Source organism: Papaver somniferum, chromosome 10 (genome assembly GCF_003573695.1).
Source record: "Papaver somniferum cultivar HN1 chromosome 10, ASM357369v1, whole genome shotgun sequence".
Classification (NCBI taxonomy): domain Eukaryota; kingdom Viridiplantae; phylum Streptophyta; class Magnoliopsida; order Ranunculales; family Papaveraceae; genus Papaver; species Papaver somniferum.
The window spans coordinates 96150276-96174497 of NC_039367.1; the positions used below are offsets into that span (position 1 = coordinate 96150276).

At 37.7% G+C, this 24222-nt stretch overlaps 2 protein-coding genes across 2 annotated transcripts; both read right to left on the reverse strand.

Annotated features, from left to right (window-relative positions):
- Positions 1-3727: 3727 nt before the first annotated feature.
- LOC113315994 (ribosome biogenesis protein BMS1 homolog) lies at positions 3728-6146 on the reverse strand. Its single transcript, XM_026564229.1, has 2 exons — positions 4678-6146; positions 3728-4646 (listed from the first exon to the last, which is right to left on the reverse strand). Exons 1-2 carry the CDS (start codon positions 6144-6146, stop codon positions 3728-3730), a joined length of 2388 nt encoding a protein of 795 aa, XP_026420014.1.
- A 1220-nt stretch (positions 6147-7366) lies between these two features.
- Positions 7367-9660, reverse strand: LOC113315995. The gene is made up of 4 exons (XM_026564230.1): positions 9325-9660; positions 8778-9002; positions 7923-8702; positions 7367-7816 (listed from the first exon to the last, which is right to left on the reverse strand). The coding sequence occupies exons 1-4, from the start codon at positions 9658-9660 to the stop codon at positions 7367-7369; spliced, it is 1791 nt and encodes a 596-aa protein (XP_026420015.1).
- Between the last annotated feature and the right edge of the window lie 14562 nt (positions 9661-24222).

The window sequence follows — 24222 nt, forward strand, 5'->3', positions numbered from 1 at the left end:
CATCTAAACTACAATTTGTTAAAAATATGTGAGTGACCAATAACGTCATCCAATGGGGAAAATGAAAAAGCGTCTTGCTCATTGTTTTACCATTCCAAGTAACATTTGGACCTTAGCAAAAATCAAATACTATAAGAACACAAGGAAAGGTGTAATCATAGTCAGTGGTGACTCAGTGCATCTGTAAGGCACATCACATGGTTTACAAAAAGCAAAATGAAAAATCAAATCCCGACATAGTAATGCAATTTCTGGTCTACAAAGACTAAAGCAACTATAAGAACTACAAACAATATTTAAATCATGGTAGTGGCTATTAACTACACAATAAGTCTCAACCACCAGATTATTTCTTACTTTCGGGCAGGTGATCAATCAAACCACTGCACATTGCAAGCAGAGAACAAAATTAGATCGGGCTACAACCTACTGTAAGGAACCCATCGACTACTAATAAGAAAACCAATCAACATCCGGCTAGAATTTCGTATGAAATTAGATGTTAAAACAGGAATCAGTTTTATTTATTCTAGAATTAAACTGGCCAAGATTAGTACATCATTAAGAGATAACAGAGTATGCATGAGACAACAGAGTACTTAAGATTAAAATATAATCATTCATATAAAATTACTAGCCCTCGTAAGCAGACACTCCAAGCAACTCAAAAGAGAATCATGACAAGATAATCATATATCTTACCACAGAAGGAAATACAAGTGAAAAAGCTTTAGCCCCCTGTAACTTCCATTTAATAGATGCAGATAATTTCCTGGCATGAAAAAGAAGAGCACAATCAAATCAATGGAAAACATAATGATAATCAGATGCGCATCACTTTCACTCCAATCTTAGAAACAACTGGAAGACATGTTCGTTACATTCATACAGAAATCAAGGATGACTTATACAAAGTAGAAAGATCTAGCACATAATCTTTAACCTAGCAGAAATATGTTATATTACCTTAAACACACCGAGTCCCATACCATTCCTCACTCAAAAAACAAAACTACTAAATCATATTCTCATTAGAAGGCGTTTGTATTAGCTGAGATACCTTGTTAGTTCTTATAATCTTAATCATACATGCATTAAGCATCTAATTATCCAAATCACAAACTGAAGAGATGGGAAAATGGATCTAAAAAAAACCCTCAACAAACTAATTTCATTCTCATAAACAACATTGGAAAACAAATAAACCCATAATTCATGTACAAATAAGGAACCCTAATTGAATTTCCCTAAACCAAATTAAGAAAACATGCAATCATGGTAATTACGACCTACCCAAGTAATGAATTGAAAAAAAATGAAATCAACCTACAACACCTTGATCAAATAACTAACCAATTGAATTAGGGAAGAAGAAATTTGTAAAAACAAAACTAGTTAGGAAGATCCTTACCTCTCGCACCCGAAATTGACAAACCCCAATGCTTAAATTTAGCTGAAATCCTAAAACTCTTGTGTTTGGAGGTAAAGAAGATACTCAATGGAAATGGTTACTTCAGATTTCTACTGATAGATACGTTTTGATTTCGGTTAGGACGATGAATGATTTGTGACAGTGAGTTTCGATCTTTGATGTGAGAGTGAGGTTCCTCTTCGATTTCTAACTGTGATTTCTAATTATTGAGAAACAAATTGGATTTTCAATCTAGAGTTCTGGGAGTTTCTGTGTAGAGAGGAGAAGTATGAAGAGGAAAATGAAAACGAAAATGAATTTAGTTTTTAGGATGAGTTGATTAATAAAAAATCAAAGGCAGAGATGATCAATAATAGAAAGATCAACGGCTACTATTAACTGTTATATAAATAGCCGGGTAGGCGGGTAGGGTAGGATAATTTCGATCTTTACCCGTCACCCTACCCATCTAGCAGCGGTTAAGAAATCTCTACTCGTTACCCTATCCGCCAAATAATGGGTAGAATAGGATACGGTTAAAAATTGGCGGATAGGGTAAGATTGGCGGATATGGACATGGTTTGTGCACCCTTAGTGGGAACCTATTCATCCATTTCTGGCGAAGTGAAATTCAGCAAGAGAGGAATACAATTAGTTAGGGTCGCTCAATACATATCAAGGACAAAATTTCGATTTAAAACTAACGCTTTACAGATTTTTATGCTTGAAGTTTTAAAATCATCATTTTTTTTCATTATTATTATTATTTTTTCATTTCATCATCTTTTTTTTTGTTAACAGAACATGTTATAAGATGTCAAGAATTGGTATCGAATACTTAGCTTTCTTTATGAGAAGGTGAATTCCGCCTACAAGCTTCTCTTTGTGGAATCTGTATCAATAGTTGATGTGCATTCGATGCCCCTTTTCGCTACAGGCTTAGCTCTTGTTTACCACTTCAATTTTTTACAAGCGACAATGGAAGCTCGAATTAAAAGCCGCTGATGTGGGAACGCCACTGCAGTTGATACGCCAGGACTCGGCTAATAGCCGCCGATATGGGAACGCCAACGCTGATAGCCGCTGATACCGGAGCGCCGATATTGGACGTCCAAAGTCGATTCATCAATTTTTATAATCAGAAGTCGAAGAGAGAAACCCGCTGCTTTCTCTTGATGGAAGCTGGTGTCATGAGGAGATAGCCACTGGGTGGAGGTGGTAGGTTGTTTTTGGGACGCCGCCATTGCTGAGTTACTCTCATTTCTTTTAGAGAAATTGGAGAGAAACGAAGGCGCTGAAGAGGGATGGAGGCGCTGTAGAGAGAGGTGGAGGCGCCAGAGAGAGATGGAGGCGTTGTAGAGAGAGGTGGAGGCGCCAGAGAGGGATGGAGGCGCTGTAGAGACAGGTGGAGGCACCAGAGAGGGAAGGAGGCGCTGTAGTTAAGTTTGGATGCCGCCATTATGGGTTTTGGTTTATTTCTTCTTTTATACAACTTTGGAGAGAGAGAAAAATTCAGAGAGAAAAGAAGAGAAAGGTGGAGGCGCCAGAGAGGGAAGGAGGCGTTGTTGAGATAGAAAAGTTGGAGAAAAGTGTGGGCGTGTTATGTGTTGACGCTGAAGAGATTAAGTTATACAAGTTGGCAGTGATGATTTGACGTTGCTGCATTGGTTGACACTGAATGATTATCAAGCCGCTGAAGAGAATGAATGACGTGTTGGCGCCATGATGAGTTTTTTGTTTTACTGTTGGGGAGAATGAATGATGTGTTGGCGCTATGATGAGTTTTTGTTTTATCTGTTTAGGGTAATTGAATAAAGAGATGAAGGCGCTGGACGAAAGAGAGGGGGAGGCGGCAATCTATTTTGGTGAGCTTTCTGCCGCTGAACCGCTGTCCTAATCCAATGACTATGAGATAGGTTCCCACTGTGGTCGCCAAAATGTAATGGGTACAATATCATAGTAGAGTTGGAAGTCTACTCTAAAAAGTAGTACATGGTTAGCCACAATAAGTTAGCTCTAATTTCTTAGTTGAGAGATGATTCCTATTTATAGATATTTTTTTGAAATGAGAATGTCCAATATGTGTCCTCTCCTATCTTTTCTTATCTTACATCTGTCCCTACAGCAGTACAAGGGTACCTTAGATTTTTCTTTATGAACCCACACGACTTGGACTGTGCACGTGCCTGTCAGCAGGGAAAGGGCGCTATGTAGTGCTTTCTCTAGGATATGGGGAGACTTCCCCAATCTTGGAGGGAATACTCTTTAGCATCTCTTCTTAGATATGGGGAGTCTGACATTCTACTTTGTCATTTTTCAGGTATCTACATAAATCACCAGCATTGGATGTTTCTTGAATTCCTTCTGCTCCACTTTATTACAATGATCCAGCTCAAATTTCTTAGCAATAGTTAGGTCTCGGAAGCTAGGCTGTTTCTCAACAAAGGCCACCATACGTCGTACTTTCCGAAATTCCTCAGGCCCGTCTGATAAACCAGGCATAGGTACAACTGGGTTGAAGAAACGAGGAACCTCAACTTCTTTCTGCACTCGCATGAAAACGGTATCCCCCATGACAATTCTGCGCTTAAACTTGCACTCCGCAATCCTTTCTGCAGCCTGTACAACCTTCCCAGGAATTCCGCTCTCAGTCCAAAGTATTGCATCTTTAAAACGATAAAATTCATCATCTGATTTAAAAAGGTCCTTAATAAGAGCAGTCTTCCCTGAGATCTTCCAAGGAGTTCTAGACCGCTTGCATTTCTTTATTATCTTCCCGATATCATAATCAACTACAACGGCAGTTGCTAAAATACGAAACGCTGCCTTTTTGTCCCGCAGATACTGTACAGCAACAATTCCAGTATTGGGGGATGCAAGAGGTCCCCAGAACATTGCAAGACACTGTGTGTCTACGGGTGTGTAGTTGAGCATTCGAGGCCATTTGCTGCGATGATCCTCCGTGGCATATACAGGGATCGTCTGGTACTGCCTCCAACCAATTGAAACAATGATAGGGTTTCTTGTCTTCAACAATTTCCTGTGCTTAAGTGTCGCCTGCATATATCCAACATTTTCTTCCACAGAACTGATACCTCCAACTAGAATCGGATGATTGGGATCAATATTTTCAACCATTTCGAAAGGAACGTCTCGGACCTCCAACCTTAGATAAGTCCCTGGTCTGAAACCAGGATACTCATCCTCCTCTTTTCCTTTTAGAGATCTCCTCTTTCTGAGAGTAAGGCAAGGATCGAAATAGAGGGAAATCACCCATACCAGCAATGTGCACCTTAGTTCCTTGCTCGATATCACTACCTCGAAGATAACCATACAAAACAATGTCCCTATCGCATCTGTTATCCATCACCACTCTTTCTGGCAGAGTGGCATCTTCATAACGGTCTACCAAGACGTAAGGTTGTGCAACTCGCCATGACAAAGGATGAAATTCCATAACAGATAAGAAGCTTGCCAGATCAAGAATCTCATGCTTCGGGTACTTCCCATTTTCCAGTCCAGATAAACAGAATAGTGTTGCTCCTTGATATATTTCAGTACAGAAACGATTCATGATGTATTTTTTGGTTCTTACTAGGTTTCCAATATTTGTGCAAACACCACGAGATATCAGCACCCCTATGACCTTGGGCATGCCATGAACACGTAAAATATTCACAAACTCGAATGTTTCCATTTCAAAACCAATAGATGTATCAATGAGCAATATGACGGCATCAGCATACTTGGCAGCATCAAGCATACCATTAAGACTATTCGGACACTCCACAAACTGTATTCGTCTTTGCTCTCCTGATACGATCGTAACCGGGCCTTGCATGTATAATACATTATTAAGATTTCCCTTGGTATAATGCTCTACTAGTGACCTAATCAACAGGGACTTCCCAACCTCGGGAGGTCCATGGACAACAATAACATACGGAGGTTCTTCTTCTTTCACAGTAAGATCAATAGCAGCTGTATCTTCAAAATGTTCTGCCAGCAAATATGGTTGTGCAGCTTTCCATGACAAAGGATGGAAATCCATAGCCGATATGAAGTTTGCCAGATCAAGAATTTCACTCTTCTTGTACATCCCATGATCGAGCCCAGATAAACAAAACAATCGTGCTTCTTTACATACCTCAATTCTGAAATGCTGGATGAGGCATGTTTCGATTCTTATTCGTTTGGCAAAATTATTTCCGAACATATCAAGAGATGTCAGCACCCCTATAACCTTTGGCAAAATTAAGACGTTAACAAACTCGAATGTTCCCATTTCAAACCCAACATATGCATTCATGAGCAATATGACAGCGTCAGCGTACTTTGCAGCATTCCGCATACCATTAACATTGTTCGGACACTCCACAAACTGTATTCTTCTTCTCTTCCCTGTTATGATGGTAACGGAGTCTCGCATGCATACCAAAACAAGCTTTCGATTTGCATCGGCATAATGGTCTGCTAGTGACCTAATCAACGTGGACTTCCCAACCTTGCGAGGTCCTTGGACAACAATTACATACGGAGATCGTTCTTCTTCTTCTTCCACTCTTAAATCAATAGAAGCAGATGTATCTTTGTGCTCATCAGATTGTAATCCCGCAGCAGATACCTCTGGACTGTTGTCGGCGGTAGTGGTTTTATATATTTTGAGGTAATCTGTACCACATAGAACATATTCTTGATTACTAGAAGAGGAAGAAGCAGCAGCACCAAACGCCATGTCGTTGAAATTTGAAACCCTAGCTAGAAACACACCTTTTGGCCAATTAATTTGCTTCACTTTATTCACGCCACTTCTAATTATATACAGTGGTTCTTCTCAGCCCACCAGTGAAATCCACTGGTCAAACCCACTGCTGAAGTGGTGTTGACGTGGATTGACTATTTAAGATTTCTTTCATTTCACCCTTCTGCCGCGTGATATTTTTTCTTTCCTTTTTTTCCGTTGATGGGTTGGTTGAAGAAAAAAGAGAGTAACACTAGCATAGGAGAAGAAAGACCGAGATCGGTTGGTTTCGCAGCAATGCAAAACATCATCACGGCTTCCTCATCCAAAAGGACCAAAATCATAATCACATCTCTACTAATCCAATCAACCGTATGATCACCAAGATTTCAACTTCCCTAATTAACTGAAGTTCTCTCTATTATCGATTAACGGTCTGCGTTACATGATCATCTAGATTTGGCTGTAAGTTGGAGTGCTTTCGTTGAATTAATCGAGTTGAGGGTTCCCACATTTCACAAATGTACTAACTATCACGAAGGATTATTCACCCAATTGTTTACTCCCTTCGTTCCACTTTTGATGAGTTTTTAGGGTTATTTTTTGTTCCACATTACTTGATAGTTTTCATATTTTCCCCATAAAATTACCAAAACACTCTCACAATTTGTCTTGGAACTATAAGTTTATTTTTAAATACACTATTAGCAATTAATATTTAAAGACTTTTCTCAAGGGCATAAATAGAATTTTTTTATATCTCTCTTCAGTTCTTAATCTGCGTGAAAACTCCTTAAACATCATCTAAATTGGAACGGAGGGAGTATATAATTGTATGCCTTTGGCAGGTACATAAAACATATGTTCTGAATTAAACTTATGTAAATAATTGATTTAAAATTTATAAAACCTAATAAAAAAAGAGGAAATTTTGATTAATTAAATTATAGGGTTTATACACAGTTTACCTGGTGGTAGTTCTTTTTCTTCTTTATTGGATTTAAGTTATTCTTTAGATGTTCTTATAGTGGTAGGGGAGAAAGACAAAACAATACCGTAGTAAAGAACGGAAAATACAACTAGAATAGTGAACCTACGTCAACGCCACATCAGCGGTGGGTTTGACAGTGGGTTTAGGGAGTGGGCTAAAAAGAATTTTTGAATTACACATGGTTTTATTTATTTTTTTAATAAAGAGAAATTTTTATTAGCAACTAACAACTGTATATCAAGATATTATGCCGATTTACAATACCATTTAGGATTTTGTTCTTAACAAGCAAAATATTGGAGTTATCAATAATATAATATTTTTGTTTTTTCCTACTCCATCTAGCTAGTTTATCCGCTTCCCCGTTATTCTTTCTATTTACATAGCTAATATCAACATGTTCAAAATTTCCCAACAAAATATGGACATCCTTTAGAATAGCTATTGATCTCCAATCACAAGTTGATGCCCTGTTGTTCAAAAAAATAACTGCATCCATACAATCCGCTTTAATCCTAAGATTATTTATCTTTAGCTCCTTTTCCCATCTAACTGTCTGTTGTAGTGCTAATGCTTCTGCTGCTGCTGATCCTGTGATTGTTCCTGATAAGAAATTGATGTCAGCAACTTTATTGTTTAACCAAAAGACAATTCCAATTCCAAAAGATCCATCCTGTTCATTATAAGAGGCATCCACATAGAATGTATCGTTTTTTAAAAGATTTGAATCCTCCCTGCAGTTCTGCAGACTACATTTTCTATTCATTTTTTTCGCTCACTGTTTCAGAATAAGAGTCGCACTGTTTCAGAAAATCCCTAATTTCTTTTATACAGTCTAAAGGATTAGGATCTAGTTTTTTGAAATTGACATCATTTCTGTAGTTCCAAATTTTCCAACAGATAATGCTAAATACTTCTTTGTAATCCCATAGTGCTTTTGAAAACCAGGACATAACCCAATTTAAGAAATTTCCATCATATGCTGGAATTTGTAAACCAAGACCAAACCAGACAGCTCTTGTAAAGTTACAAGAAATGAACAAATGCGCAGAGGTTTCCAGTATGTTCTTTTTACATAGTAAGCAAAAAAGCTCTGTGTGCTTAAGAAAATCATTCATTTTTGCTCTCAATGGAAGCACATCCGCTGTCATCTTCCAAGTAAAAAGAGATACCCTAGGAATCAATTTCATATGCCAAATTTTGTCATTTGTAATATGATCTTCTCTAGAAATGATCTTATAAGCTGATTTTGTTGAGAATTCACCATTCCTGTTTCCTAACCATCTCAATTTATTTTGATTTTGTGTGTTTATATAAATGGCCTTAATTTTAGAAGCCACAGTCTCAGGAAAAACAAAGTCTATTAAACCCTTATTCCATTGTCCATCTATATCAGTCAAATCTGAAACATAAACCAAGTCTTCATGCTGCCAGTTATTAAATATACCTGTTTTTGGAATCCAATTATCCTTAGCTATTTGAACATTTGTGCCACTGCCTATTTCCCAAATACTATTCTCTTTTATAATTTCTATACCTTTCCTAATACTTGTCCTGATCTAAAAAGTATTATAGAAAGAGTATTTGTGGAAAGGGTGGTCTCTTGGAAAATATTTCCCTTAAAGTAGTCTTACCCAAAGATCATTTGGATTATTTAGAAGCCTCCAAGCAAGCTTACTTAAAAGAGAAACATTCATTTTATGTGGATTACGAATACCTAAACCTCCACAAGATCTGGGTGTATAAACAGTACACCAAGCTTTCGGGTAATAAGCCTTCTTAGGATTATTTTTATTCCACCAAAAGTCTCGTTGAATCCTATCAAACTTTTCTAACACAGAGACAGGAAATTCAAAACACTGCATTTGGTAGCAAGGATATGCAAATATAGTTGATTTAATCAACACAGTATGACCCACCTGTGATAACAACTTTGCCTTCCAGCCATGCAAAGTTTTATATGCCTTCTCTAACAATGGTTCAAAATTCAAAGCTCTTTGCCTATTGAAAAATAAAGGCGTTCCCAAATATTTTTCATCCTTTGAACCCTCAATATCCTTGCTATATCTTTATATGCTTGTTATGAACTTTTTTACTAAAAAAGACCCCTGATTTGTGATAATTTATATTTTGTCCAGAAGAACAACTGAAAGTGTCTAGTATACCCATTATCTTTCTAACCTCAGCAATATTTTCCTTACAGAAGATAAAACAGTCATCGGCAAAGAGAAGATGTGAGATAACTGGACATCTTTTATTAATTTGCATTCTAGCGAAAGTTTTATCTTGTTCAGCTTGATAAAATAATCTGGATAACCCCTCCAAAGCAGTTATAAACAGATACGGATACAAGGGATCCCCTTGTCGAAGACCCCTAGTAGGGTTAAAAGGTATACCTGGTATCCCATTCAACAGAACTGTGGATTTGACTGTTGAAATACATTCAGAAATGAGATCACACCATTTCTCTGAGAAACCAAAATTTCTGAAAATACGAATGATGTAATTCCATTCCATCTTATCAAATGTTTTTGATAAGTCTAACTTCAAAGACAGAAAACCTTTCTTGGATTTACTAGTATGCATTGTATGAAGCATTTCATGTGATATAATCCACTATCTGCCTCTTTGGGATAAAAGCTGACTGATTTGGCGCAATGATTTTATTTAACAATGGCTTCAACCTAGTCGCCAGAATCTTAGAGATTAACTTGTAGAGAGTATTGCTCAGACTTATAGGTCTGAAGTCAACTGGTATTATAGGGTTTTCTATCTTAGGAATTAAAGAGATGTAATTATCATTAATTGCTTCCGGATGTTTCCCCGTAACAAAGAAATCAGTAACTAATTTTACAACTTCCTGTTCAATTAAACTCCAATGAGTTTGAAAAAACCCAGGTGGGTATCCATCTGGACCCGGTGACCCCCATGAATTCATAGAGAATAACACCTTTTTTATCTCATCCTTGTCTGGAATTGTAACCAAATCAGCATTGTCTGAGTCCGTAATTACTCTAGGAATAATATGATCAAAAACATGATCAATATTATTTCCTTCAGTTGAACTAATACCCAGAAAATGGTTCTTAAGAAGTAAATCAAGTTGCTCCTTCTCTTCCAACCAAAAACCTGTACTATCCTTTAAAGAATGTATAGTATTATGATGTTTTCGATTAGAAGAAACAACATGAAAGTACTTAGTACACTTATCATGCTCCTTAAAAAATTTATCTCTACTATTCTCTAACCAATATATATTTTTATCTTACTCCAAGTTTCTAACTCTGCCTCTAATCTTTTAAAATTTTTCCTAGAGTCCAAATGAGATGGTTTTTATTTTCTTTATCAATTTGATCTAATATCCTTTCTTTATTCTTAAAAATATTTTTGAAAACATTTTTATTCCAGCTCCTTAAGTCTTCTGATAAATCCTGTAACATCTGCTGAAATTCATCAGCATTATTCAATTTCTTCTCCGCCCAAGCATTCTAAATGAACATTCTATATTCCTTATGTTCCACTCAGCCTCTAAAAAATTTGTAAGGTCTATTTTGCCTAATTCTCACAGGATCAAAATCAATGAGTAAAGGATTATGGTCTGAAGAAGTTCTGGTTAAATGGTGGACCATAGCTTCTGGGAAACAGTCAAACCATTTTACATTCACAAGGCTTCTATCTATCCTTTCTCTGATGTTTTGAGATCCTTCCCTTTGATTAGACCAAGTGAAAGGGTCACCCGTAAATCGTAAATCAAGAAAGCCTAGGTGTTGTATAACAGATTGAATAACAGACACTTCACTTGAACTAGCGTCATTACCCCCCTCCTTTTCGGTTTTATCTAAAATAAAATTCATATCTCCCACAACCATCCAGGGATGATCAATTTGTTCACCTAATCCTTGAATATATTCCCACTGACAGGATTTCCCTTGAGAGTTTAAAGCACCATACATGCAAGAAGTATAACATGTGATACCTCTAACTCTAAAAGAGACAATAATTATATTAAATTTAACCTCCAATAACTTCACCTGAAGATTACTAAACCATGCCACTATTTGGCCACCCGATTTTCCAATGGATGGGATTATAATCCAATCATTGAAAAGAAGCTTTTTAGCAGTGATTTCCATTTTCTCTAAAGACATTTTTGTTTCAGAGAGAAACACTGAATCTGGCTTATGTTTCCCAGTTAAAAAATTTAAATGATTAAAAGTTTTAGGGCTGTTACATCCCTGAGCGTTCCAGGATAAAATTATCATTATTAAAAACAGAGAAACTCTAAACTCAGAAACCACAATCAAAACACACAAGAGACTAAGAAGCACACAGATACTAATGATGCTAAAAGTTTTTAAAAACCAAAAAACAACGGGAAATAAGGTAAACTCTAACAAACCAAATAATACAGAGAACAAGGAAAGGATTTGAAAACTAACCGGTTCAGAGCTTTTGGTACTTGAACTCCCCTTTCCAATCTTTAGGTCTTGCACTTTCCCGGAAACCATGACTTCTTCTTTTAGAACTTCTTACGCTGCAACTATTGGTGTTGGATTTGTAGCAACTAAGTTCTCTTGAATAACATCTAGAGCATTTGAAAACATATCAGTAGTACCCTTTCCCAAATCCTTATACTCAGCAAGAAGCCAAGCATAACCCTAAAGATAAAGTTTTCCTTCTATCAGCTCTTGAAAATATTTCTCCTTTTCTTTTTTCTTCATTTCCTCTTCATTGGTACCATCATATGCTACACTTTTCTCTTTTTCTTTTTCTGCAGTTAAGGACTTTCCTTGTTTTTCAGCACTACAAATTGTGATTGCTTTTGCTTTCGCATCAGGATTTGGACATTTCCAATCAATCTCTATTTTTTTCCTTTTTCCCGTGCTTCTATTAACAGCTTCTTTATCAATGAGACTCTTGAATTCCACTGATGTTTGATCTGTCATTTTCCAATTCTTTTCCTTATTTTTCTTCAGCTCCAAATAACCCTTTGCCTCTTGCTATGATCCTACCACTATTGGAATATTACCAGTTGCAGGAGGAGTTTCATTTCTACAATCATAACCTGGAGGGTGTGCTATCCACATGTATCTAGTGCAAACTTGATCTGGAAGACCAATATAATCTATTTCCACCTGCTTCTTTCTTGTTCCCAAATCCTCTAAAACCATATCAATCTTCTTAAATAAAGGTTTAGATGTATCTACAATGACCCTTGTATTCACCATCATGAGGACCAATCACCATGAGAAGTTCACCAATCTTCCTAACGACTCCAAACGTGCCCTTAGGCATTCCAAGGTGTGAATACACGTTTCCCGTTTGATAAGTTCGCAAACCCAGTCCGCAAACTTCAAATTCCAGAAGATATTTTCGGAAATAAGTCTGCGAACCCCGTCCGCAAACCCAGTTCGCGGACTTCACTGTCTTCGGTATTCAATGGAAACTGTTTTGGCCACAACTCCTTCATCCGAACTCGGAATGACCTCATTATTTTTGCGTTATTTTTATCTATATATTCTATTAAAGATGATGATGATAAATCCTTAATTTGAATGAGTTAAGATTGGTCTTTGTCCTGTGTCTTGATTTTGAGCGTTTTGCTCCTTTTCGTCACACTTCTTCTACTTGTCTTGGACTTGGGCACTTGGATACTTGGAATACTTCTCTTCCTAGCTATTTTAAGAACTTTGTAGCTCCTTTTTTGGATGATTCACCTATTTGAGACAAATAAGACAAAACCAAAGTAATGATACGAAAATACGCAAGAATAATAGCTAAAGCAAGTATGAAATGGATACTAAAATCATATGAATTATGCACTTATCACAATATCAACAAAGTGTTACCCAAAGATAGCTACCCACTGTCAAACATTGACCAACTGGTCAACGCAACCAAAGGGCACCAAAGACTATCCTTCATGGATGGATACTCAGGCTACAACCAAATAGCCCTTGCAGAAGAAGATCAGGAGCATACTGCGTTCTTTACTCCATGAGGCTTGTATTTTTATACAAGGATGCCTTTTGGACTAAAAAATGCGGGGGAAACATACCAGCGATTAGTGGACAAAATCTTTAAGCCATGGATAGGAAAGATACTAGAGTTCTACGTGGACGATATGCTCGTCAAGAGCAAAGAAGCAAAAAACCACCTGTCATACCTAAGGGAGATATTTGAAGCCATGAGAAATTTCCACATCAAGGTGATCCCGGAGAAATGCACGTTCGGAGTAACCTCAGGAAAATTCTAGGGATACTTGGTAACCAAGCGAGGAATAGAAGTAGACCCTGAAAGGTTCAGAGCAATAATAGAGATGCCATCTCCACAAACTTTAAAAGGAGTGCAAAAGCTTAATGTAATCTTGGATTCCATGGGAAGATTCATAGCAAGGTGATAGTATTTTTCAATGATGTTTTAGTAGTGGTAAAAGATTTATCGTTCACTCGGACTTGTTGAACTTGTTTTTAGGATTAATAAAGGAAAAACACTAAAAATATACAAATTATGTTACAAGATGAAGAGACGCTGAGACGCGGGATTCCACTACTTTTCATATTGTTATGGTTCAGTCATTAACTCTAGACAATATAGCTCAAACAAAACAAGTTGTGACTCTAGTTCTTTGCCAAAAATAGATTTCGTAAAATATTATTTGTAAGTTAAAAGCATGACGCATCTAAAGTATTTAGAACTAAGCATGCGGCATCTAACAAAATAACAAATAATTAATAGAAATCATAAAGCAATTAAATCTATGCAAAAAGTCAATAAAAGAATTAATTCATTTACCACAATCATGAAAAGTTGCTTCCTCCATTGTCCCAGTGATGGGGTCTAGCTCCGCATGGTGAAAACACACTCAAAGTAATTTTTTATTGCTCAAAAAGGTGCTTACAAGGAGAAAATGGAGAAATAATTCAAAACCGGGTTTGTAACAATTATATTTGTTACAAACCAGAGAACTACGACCCACAGTATGTGTCACTGATACTGTTGCTCTAAGACCCACGTTAAGCGTCATTGTCACTGTTGGAAAACGACTGTGTTTGGCAGTCTGTTCTTCGTGTTCTTCGTGTTTTACAACAGCAGAAAAATATGCTCTGCAACTCGTCCAATCTCTTCTCTGTAGCTCTCTATTCTCTTCCCAAACTATCCATCCCCGTCTATGGACCTAGAGCCATCTATTTATACTACTAAGCCTCATTTAATCACGCCATATCTCCCAAATAATCTTCATTCATCATCATTATTCTCTACGGCCAAAATTTCCACTTTTATCTTCACCACGCGTTAAACTTCTTCCAACACGCTCCAATTCGTCATGTATACGCCTCAGATGTACTTATACACAATTCTATCTCACGCCATGCACAGGAGAACACGTCCAATCCCGTGAAACACTTCTCCCGTTGATGTGCTGCCCTATTTTTTTCTTGCGAGTTATCTAGCCAAATTTAACCGAAACAATCAACCATACCACATTTGTTATGCTCAATCAAGTCTCCCCATAAAATTTTAGCCATTGAATCACACTATAACCCCTCCAAATCACGAACTGAAAATCAGTTTTCTAAAAATATATTTTCCCGCCAAAAACCAGTTTCAAACGGAGAAGATGGGTGTTGTGGATTAATTTGGGCTATACATAGCCGTGGGTGCTGAGAATAAGGGTGCCCCTTAGCAAAAGTGGGGGTCCGTATAGCAAATGTCCTCAGAGGTGCCCTGAGTAACTTTTCGAGCCGAATTTTTCAAAAATGTTTATTTCCTACAAACACATAAAACACCATAATAAATACGAAATCGAGTACCAACAATACAGAAAATTGAGGACAACTTGGACACAAAAATGTGTCTATCAAATACCCCCAAACTTATTATTTGCTAGTCCTAGAGCAAATCTAATCTAGAAAAATAAAACCAAATTAATCTCGGGTGGGTTTATCAGAGGTGTACCCATAAAAACCATGACTTCTAATTGGTCACAAGTATCCAAAGAGCTATGAGGACATACAAATTCTCAACCTATCGCCAAGTAATTAGAATTTCCAGAGAAATTAAAGGTGCCAGCTCTAAAGCTGACTAAAGAAAAGGGGAGACACATCCGCAACACTGCTAGATAAGGAGATATCCTCTACACAACTAGATAAACATTGTAAGATGCGTCCGCTGATTTACAGCTGGATAAGATTAGGAGGGAGATAAAGATGAGAGGGACATCTGCTACACAGCTGGACTAATTACGTGTGATGAGTTAAACCAGTGCTAGAAAGATTTTGTGCCAGATTGAAAGCGGATTAACAAAGCAACCAAATGTATCTTTCTTCGACTCTCTCATAGTGCTCAGTAGAAACAACGTCTTCTTCGGCTTCAACTGTTGATGATAAACTCGCGAACCTCGTAGAACCTTGACAATTTAACTTTTCTCCTTAATTTCATGCTCGAAACTTCCTTATAGATCTCTACTTCCCTATGGACTTATTGAAAACGATGATTTTTTCATTTTTCAATTTTTTTTCTTTAATTTTTTTTTTTTTAATTTTTTTTTTCAACACAAAAATAACAAGACAAAAATTTAAATGGCCATGAGAGAACAACTTTAGAACTTGGATATTTGCAACTTGTGATGTCTTGGTATCATGAACTTCAACAACTTATATCATTTGCTCTTATAAATTTTTGAATTATTCTTTTCTATTGTTGCTTCTAAACCTTAAACGTCTTCAACTTTCTTAATAGATTTTGATGTCACCCTGCTTGTTGATGATGAGAAGTTTCTACTGAGAGAGAGTCATAATCCAGTAACTAAGACTACATTGTGAGGTTTCTTTGTCTTTCTGGCATTTCCTTCTGACCTACTTGCCTTTCCATCATGGATGGTTAGGTCCATCACGATTACCCTCTAAAAGGAACAAGTTCTCTCCTGAATTTCAAATATCTCAATGTCTTTTTCTCTAATGTCTCAATAGAATGTTATCCCTAGCAATTCCAATTTCCATCTTTTCGGTGAGAACCAATATGTAAACTTAGCTAACCGGATACTATGTGATGCTAGAAGTTTCTCCCTTACCCCCAAACTTAAATCTAACATTGTCCTCAATGTTCTAAAGATAAAATTAAAAACATGAACAAGGAGAAACTATTACCACTTGAGGGAAAAGAAATAAGGAAGAATATTACCGTGTCACAAGAATATTGGGTTACCTCCCAAGAAGTGCTAAGTTTAAAGTCTTCAGCCAGACAATGGAAGAATTAGTCACCTCATAGAATCATAAAGTAATAGCCGGAATAATTGTGGATCACCAAAACCAAATAGGTCTATCACAAGTAAAAGGAATCCGAAACATCCCAAGAAAATTAGCAAATAGAGCACACCCTTGTCTAGTTTCCTTTTTAATACAACTACATCTAGCTGTGGTTCAGGTTCAGATCCTATAACAGGGTCTAGGTAAAAAGCTTTCATTGGTTGGATTTCCTCAAAGGCATTCTGAATATCAGGCTGAAGAGTCTGGAAATACTCAAGTAAGAACTTAGAAGCGCATAACAACAACCTGAATAACTGGGGATCCTCTAAGTCAATCAGATTTGACTCACACAGCTGACCACAATGAAAGAGGTGGTCTTCCTTAAGAAAATGTGTCGACCCTATTCTCCTAAAGTAATTAGGTTCAGTCTCAAAACTTAATAACCGACACATCTGAAAATCATAAGTTCCCACAATTGGAAGAAAAGTTTTTGGCGGGAAAACAAAGTCAATTTGGGTATTATCGCCTGAGTAAACCACATCAACCAGAGGATGGGTTTCTAACAACTGAGCTTCTTTCTGGACATCATTAGGTTTGGTAAAATGTGTATGAAGATAATCTTGTAAGATGGTTGAGGCACAAATGTCAATTCCTACACGAGGGAACTTTCTAATAGTTAAAGCACACGGAGAATTACCCCCAAACTTAGAGCTTTCTGTGTCTCTTGAAAGACTAGTCACAACTTCCCTAATTTCTAGGTCATCAGATTCCTGAAAATGGTCAATTGATTCTTCTAAGTCTGGTTTATCCTCGCTCATCTCTACGAGTTTATGGTCTTCGTCTAAGACTATTGTTTCTAAATCGCTAGACTCTAAAACATTATTCTCAGAATAAACTCGTTCCTCTAAATCATTATCGTCTTTGTAAACAGGAAATACTACATCGTCTAAAACGAGGGTATCTCTAGTCAAATCCTCGTCCTTTTAAATAGGTGAATAATTATTAAAATTATTTGGATTTGAACTAGAAATAATATTATCATTGTAAAGCTCAATTGGAGTAACCATTTCCTGATCATTATTCCTACATAAGTATGATTCTCCATCAACACTATCCTCATCATAATAACATGAAAAAGATCGAACATCATCAAAAGAAGTAGTGGTACCAATTCTAACCTCGTTATCTTGATTATGTAAATAACTATCTTCATTCTCAAGGGTATTATTGGATACACTATATTGGCAATTCAAGTAATTTCGAGCAATTATTTCGTTCGTCTCAGCTATCCGCTTGAGGTGGTCTTATAAAGAAGGTTCAATCATTATTGTAGTTCTTTCGTCTATAATTATACTATTCATCTCGGCTAACATACGCGTCGACTCAGCTAACTTCCTGAGGGACTCTTCTAAAGGAGGAATAAGAACAGAGGGATCATAAAAAGGACTACTTTTCAATAGTTTGATTGTATCCTCTAAAGACGAAGAACTAGTACTATAATCTTCTTGCTCGTAAGACTGATGCACGTGTGGATAGTAATTGGGCTCACCAGGGTATGGCCCATATCCTTCCAAAGGTTGGCGTTCCCAACCACTATTCACACTATGGTAACAATAATGTCCATATTGTTCAGTTGGATAATCATATTCATTGCGATGGCTATTATAATACCAGTTTGACATCCTAACTGCAAGGAAATTATAAACAAACAAAAAGAAGGCTGACTCGACCACAACAAGCCTATTTTATCTAGCAAACAAAAATCATGATTGCTCCACTTAGATTGTTTCTAGACCAACTTCTAATCCTTCGAAAGGGAATTCTTTACAATTTGAGAAAACCCCTCTGGAATCAATCCGAGTCAAAGTATGTTGAATAGAGGCGAGGGAAGCTGCGTAGAGCTTTGATACCCAAGGCCTCACCGCATTACAAGGCGGCGCAGTAACGCATTCAACTCATAGAAACCATCATGAACTTCGAAGTATGCTTAAAAGAGTAACCAATATTTTTCGAATGACTTTCCTATTAAGCTCGTTACCCTATCGGTCTCGTTCTAGTCAAAATTTTAGGCTTAGGTTCGCGTAGGTTACGTGTTCCTAAGGCGGGAAAGAAGGAAACGGTGATGAAATCCGAGTCCTTATCTTGATTTGGCCAGGCCTTGCCCTTTACTAAAAAATTAAATCCGATTTCAGGTCCTCAACATATAGGCATACAAAATATCCAGTAAACCCGCTGACAGGGGATTCGCGGGTGTTTAGAATTCTTACCTCCCGTTCCATACGGGGGATGAACCGTTGAAGTCGACTCGGGCCACGACTCCTATGTCATGTACGAACCAGAGGGGCCGAGACGATATCGTAATCGTCGTCCTTCTCTGCACACAGTTTATATTTAAAACTACCCTTCCGTAGGGTTTAAAAAAAATAAAGTCCCAAAGTTCAATATCCGAAAAAAATAAAATAAATAAATAAATAAATAAATAATTAAAGAAAAAAAAATGAAAGAAAAAAAAATGAAAAATGAAAAAATCATCGTTACGTTTTGTTCAATAAGGCCATAGGGAAGTAGAAATCTATAAGGAAGTTTCAAGCATGAAATTAAGGAGGAAAGTTAAATTGTCAAGGTTCTACGAGGTTCGAGAGTTTATCATCAAAAGTTGAAGCCGAAGAAGACGTTGTTTCTACTGAGCACTATGAGAGAGTCGAAGAAAGATACATTTGGTTGCTTTGTTAGTCCGCTTTCAATATGGCACAAAATCTTTCTAGCACTGGTTTAACTCATCACACGTAATTAGTCCAGCTGTGTAGTAGTGGTAAAAGGGTAAGGGTGACAATATAGCACTGGTTCCCCGGCAGCGGCGCCAAAAATTTGATGTGTTTTCAAAGTAGTTGTAGATAGTGATAAAAGGATTGTTTTAAGACTTGTGAAGGCAATGAATTTTAGACTTAATAAAAATTTCAAAACAAACAAAACTTATTACAAAATTGACTTCAAGATATTAGAAAACAACCAAGACACTGATTTCACTATTACACATGAATAAATTATGGTAAACAATCCAAAACTCTAATTATCTTTTAAGTCTCTTATTTCTTAATTCACAAATAATCTGGAAAATTCTCAAAAATTAATTATATCCCTAAGCATAGATTATCTAAACAAAGCATAACCTATCTAATTGAATCACAAATAATGAAGAAATTTTTTGCAAACAATTAAAAACTCTGCAAAAGCAGTGATTGAGTGAATTGTAAATTATAAATTATAGGAAATAAATGATTACCAATTATTCATGTGTAAATAGATTCCTCATTGCCTTGGTTGTGGTAGAATTTAACCTCTCATCATGTTGGAAACACGCTCAAAAGTTGATTTCATTTATGCTCAAAGATGGGTTTACAAATGATAAAAGTGTGAAAATAATTAAAGTTACAGAGAACGATATATGTTGGCTGTCGCTGTCACTGTAACAAATAAGACTGTCTTTCGACAATCGTTTAAACTGTAGCTTTTAAGACTGTTATGTAACAGTCGCAATCACTATAGCATAAACGACACAAGGGTGTGCGTCTTATGTTCTTCGTGTTCTTCAGCAGCAGCAGAAAAATGGCAGCTCTGTAACTTGATTTTTTTCGACTTTCTGGTGCTCTAAAACTCTCCCAAACTATCTGTCCCCCTTCCATGATACCTTGTGAACGTATTTATACGTGATTGCGACATTTAATATCCTCCAATAACTCCAAATAATCTTCATTTATTCGGGTTATTTTCTTTTCATTTTTATCACTGATATTGATTTTCACGCGTTCTGAAGCTTCCATATTGCCATATTTAACTTCTTCACACTCCAAATAGTGGTTAGGTTCTTCCAAACACGAGAATCACACGTCTAACTCGCTGTAATCCCGTGGATATCTTCTTCCGTGTACGTGCTGCCCTGTTTTCTTCTCACGGATTTTTCAGCCAAATTTGATCGAAACAAACACCAGTACTAGCTTTGTTATGACATATCACGTCTACCCATTAAGTATCAGCCCTTTAGTCTACCCAGAACTCCTTCAAGAATCGATCGAAAGTTACACAGTTGAGAATAAAATTTTCCCGCCAAAACGAATTTTTGAAATGTTGAAGATGGTGTCCTCCTAACCAAACTGGGGTGCGAATAGCAGGTGCCCAACTGAGGTTCCCCTTATCCAAATTGAGGTTGCCTTTAGTACTTTTCTCCGGGAGTCCAAATAGCACTTTTTGAGCAACTTTTTCCACACAAGTGTATTTCTCCAAAAACACCTACAAACACACAAAGCATCAAAATTAGTACAAAAATCGAGCACTAACAATAGTGACATTGAGTACAATTTAGACACAAAAATGTGTCTATCACAAGGTTGTCGGATAAATGCAAAACATTTTTCGATACGCTAAGGAAAGGAAACAGGTTTACATGGACCGAAGAATGTGAACAATCCTTTCACAAGATCAAATAGTACTTAACATTAGTACCTATCCTTCAGAAACCGGAGCCATGTGAGATACTCATCTTATACTTAACATCAACAAGCTACGCCGTGAGCGCAGTATTGGTACGAGACCAGGGGCAAGGAGAAAAGCCTGTATACTACATTAGCAAGACACTCAGTTCACCGGAGCGTAACTATACCAAGGTGGAGCAGCTCATATATTCCTTAGTAGTGAAAACATAGAAACTAAGGATATATTTCGACGCACATACCATCCAGTCTTCACAAAAGCTCAGATAAGTCAAATCCTGGACAATATGGAAAAGATCGGAAGGGTAGCGAAATGGAGTGCCATGATCAAACAGTTTCACATAATCTTCGAGACAAGGAAAGATGAGAAATCACAAATCTTAGCGGACTTTCTAGCGGACCTACCTCTCAACGACGAAGCAGAAACAGACGACATCCCAGAAATGGAGGAGGATAAGCCGGAACCAGAAGACATCTTGGAACCACAAAATTTACGAAGGTGGGATATATTCGTAGATGGCTCCTCCAACGGAGAAGGCACATGCATAGGGATTGTGATAACAACCCCTACTGGAGATCGACTCATCTATGCATTCAGTTTAGAATTCAAACAATACACTAACAACATGACAGAGTACGAGGCGGTCATACGCGGTCTATGCTTGGCACAGGATCTAGGCTTATCAGATGTTGGTCTCACTAGTGACTCACAGCTGGTCATTAGATAAATCGAGCTCAAATATCAAACTCTGGATCCGATATTGTCTTCATAGATAAGTTAGCACAGGAGCATGCATCAAAGATCGAAAAAGTCACATTCAGACACGTCTGTCGGAAAGACAACAGACACGCAGATGCCTCAGCATTTATATCATCAATCCTGAGGGACAAGAATACCACCTCCGTGCAAATTGGGAGGATATACGAACCTTTGATAAAAGGGCCAACCTCAGGCGTTGTAGAAGCCATGGTCGTTCAAACTCGGGCCATGAGGGAAGCATAAAAGTAGAAAGAAGACAATGGGATAGAAGAGCCAGATAACGAAGTTGACGAGTCTGATAAAGACTTGTCCATGTCGAACGAAAGCAACGCAGACGAAGCAGAAGATGATTGGAGAATCCCAATTCACCAGTATCTTGATAAAGGTACCTTACCAGCAGACGTCAAAGAAGCTCGTAAGCTCGAGTCCAAGGAAGCTATGTACAACCTACGTGATGGGATACTGTATAGAAGGTCATTTCTCGGACCTCTGATGCGGTGCCTCTCACAAACGGAAGGCAGGAAAATACTGCATGGTGTACACAGCGGAGAAGCCGGCAACCATAGCGAAAGAAGGTCCTTAGAAATCAAAGCCAAGATGCAAGGATACTATTGGCTGAGCATGGACGAAGATTCAAAAAAATGTAGCTAAGCGCTGCGAAAGATGCCAATGCTTTTCCAGGAAGATTAGGGCACCAACAACGGAGATCAACTCAGTCATCAGCCCATGACCATTCGTCAAATGGGGGGTTGATATTGTTGGACCTTTGATAGAAGGGACACCAAAAAGAAAATACCTTATCGTGGCTACGGATTATTTCACCAAGTAGGTGGAAACAAGAGCTTTGGAGAGAATTGCGAGACACATACGTCTTTAAATTTTTGTTTGAACAAATCATTTGCAGGTTCGGGATACCAGCCGCCATAACCTCTGACAATGGAAATCAGTTGGAGAGAAAGAATATAGACATGTTGTTCAACATTTTCAACATTCAGAAAAACAAGTCCACAACAATATACCCTAAGAGCAATGGACAAGCAGAGGCGACTAACAAGACGATAACGATGAACTTGAAAAAGAAGCTAGGAGCATACAAGAAAGATAGTGTGAACAACTACACAATGTCTTATGGGCCTCCGAACTACAAGAAGAGCAGCTACGGAAGAAACTCCGTTCATGCTAACCTACGGAGCCGAAGCACTCATCCCAACGGAGATAAAACTTCCAATAAAAAAAACGGAGGCATGGGAAAAGAACCTGACGATGGACCTGATACTCGAAAAGCTTGATGATCTCGAAGAAAGACGAGAAGTGACTTTGAAAAAGATGGTAAAATACCAACGAAGGCTAGCATGTGAATACGACAAACGGGTTATCCCAAGAAACTTTGTGGTCGAAGAGTACGTGCTACGACAGATACCTCCGTATTAAAGAAAGAAGGAGTGGGGAAAGCTAGCTCCGACATGGGACGAACCCTACATCATACACGATATTGTCGGGAAAGTATCATACTACCTAAGGAACCTAAAAGGTGAAGTATTACAACACCCCTGGAACGCAATGTACCTAAAGAAGTACTACCCGTAAATGGTTATTACTCAAGAGAAGAAAGGAATGGGAAACAACCCACCATGTTCTATCCCTGATCAAAGGTATTATAAACCTTACTAATCAATGAAAAAAACTTTTTTCCTAAGAGAAAAGTTTGTTTGATTAAACACAAATTGGGTTAGAATAGACACCCTCCGTCAGAATTGTCGATGAGACAAGGCAAGGCACAACTGCGCATGTGTCAATACTCGGATCCTCGGAGTGATAGCTTCGTTCATGAGGCAATAAGAAAAAGTAAGACATCCCCTATAAAGATACCTTGTCGAAGTAAAGCAGTCATCGCACTGAACACGTAGGGTTACAGGAAAATTATTACCCACGTAGGAGCCCTCTCCACCACGGTACCTTCTGGCCAAAGGATACTTGGGTAGGATGATGAATGTTCCACCAAAGGTCAAAAAGACCTTAGCACCTTGTGATGACTCGAATGTGCGAATAACTAGACACAACATGTCTACATATATATATTCATGCGATACTAAGGGTACCATAATAATATTACCAAAATACGACTTCATGTCTTGAAAGTTGAAGATAAAAAAAGCCCCTCAGCTGGGGGAATAACACATTAAAGAGTTCAGTTAAAAAGAAACAGGACACATCAAGGATAAGGAAGACGAGGAAAGACAACTCCTTCGGCTTGGAGCTCATCCTCTGCAAAGGAATTGTTGATATAATCAATGGATGAATGCTCGAACTGCACCTTCATCTAAGAAGCTTGAACCTCCAGATCCGAAGCGACCTTTGACGAAGTTCCATCATCTGAGCACTAAGCTAATCGTTAGCTTGCTGAAGCGCCTCGACCTTAAACTTAGTAGAAGCATCAAATTGGCGAGAAATATCCAACGAGGATATCTGGCCTTCAAGACGGGTAATCTTGGCGTTTGCACCCATCAGTTGCTTATGGAGACCTGCGGAAGCACAGGGTATCAGCAATAAGAAAAAATCAGTTAAAGACACAAAGGATGCTGTG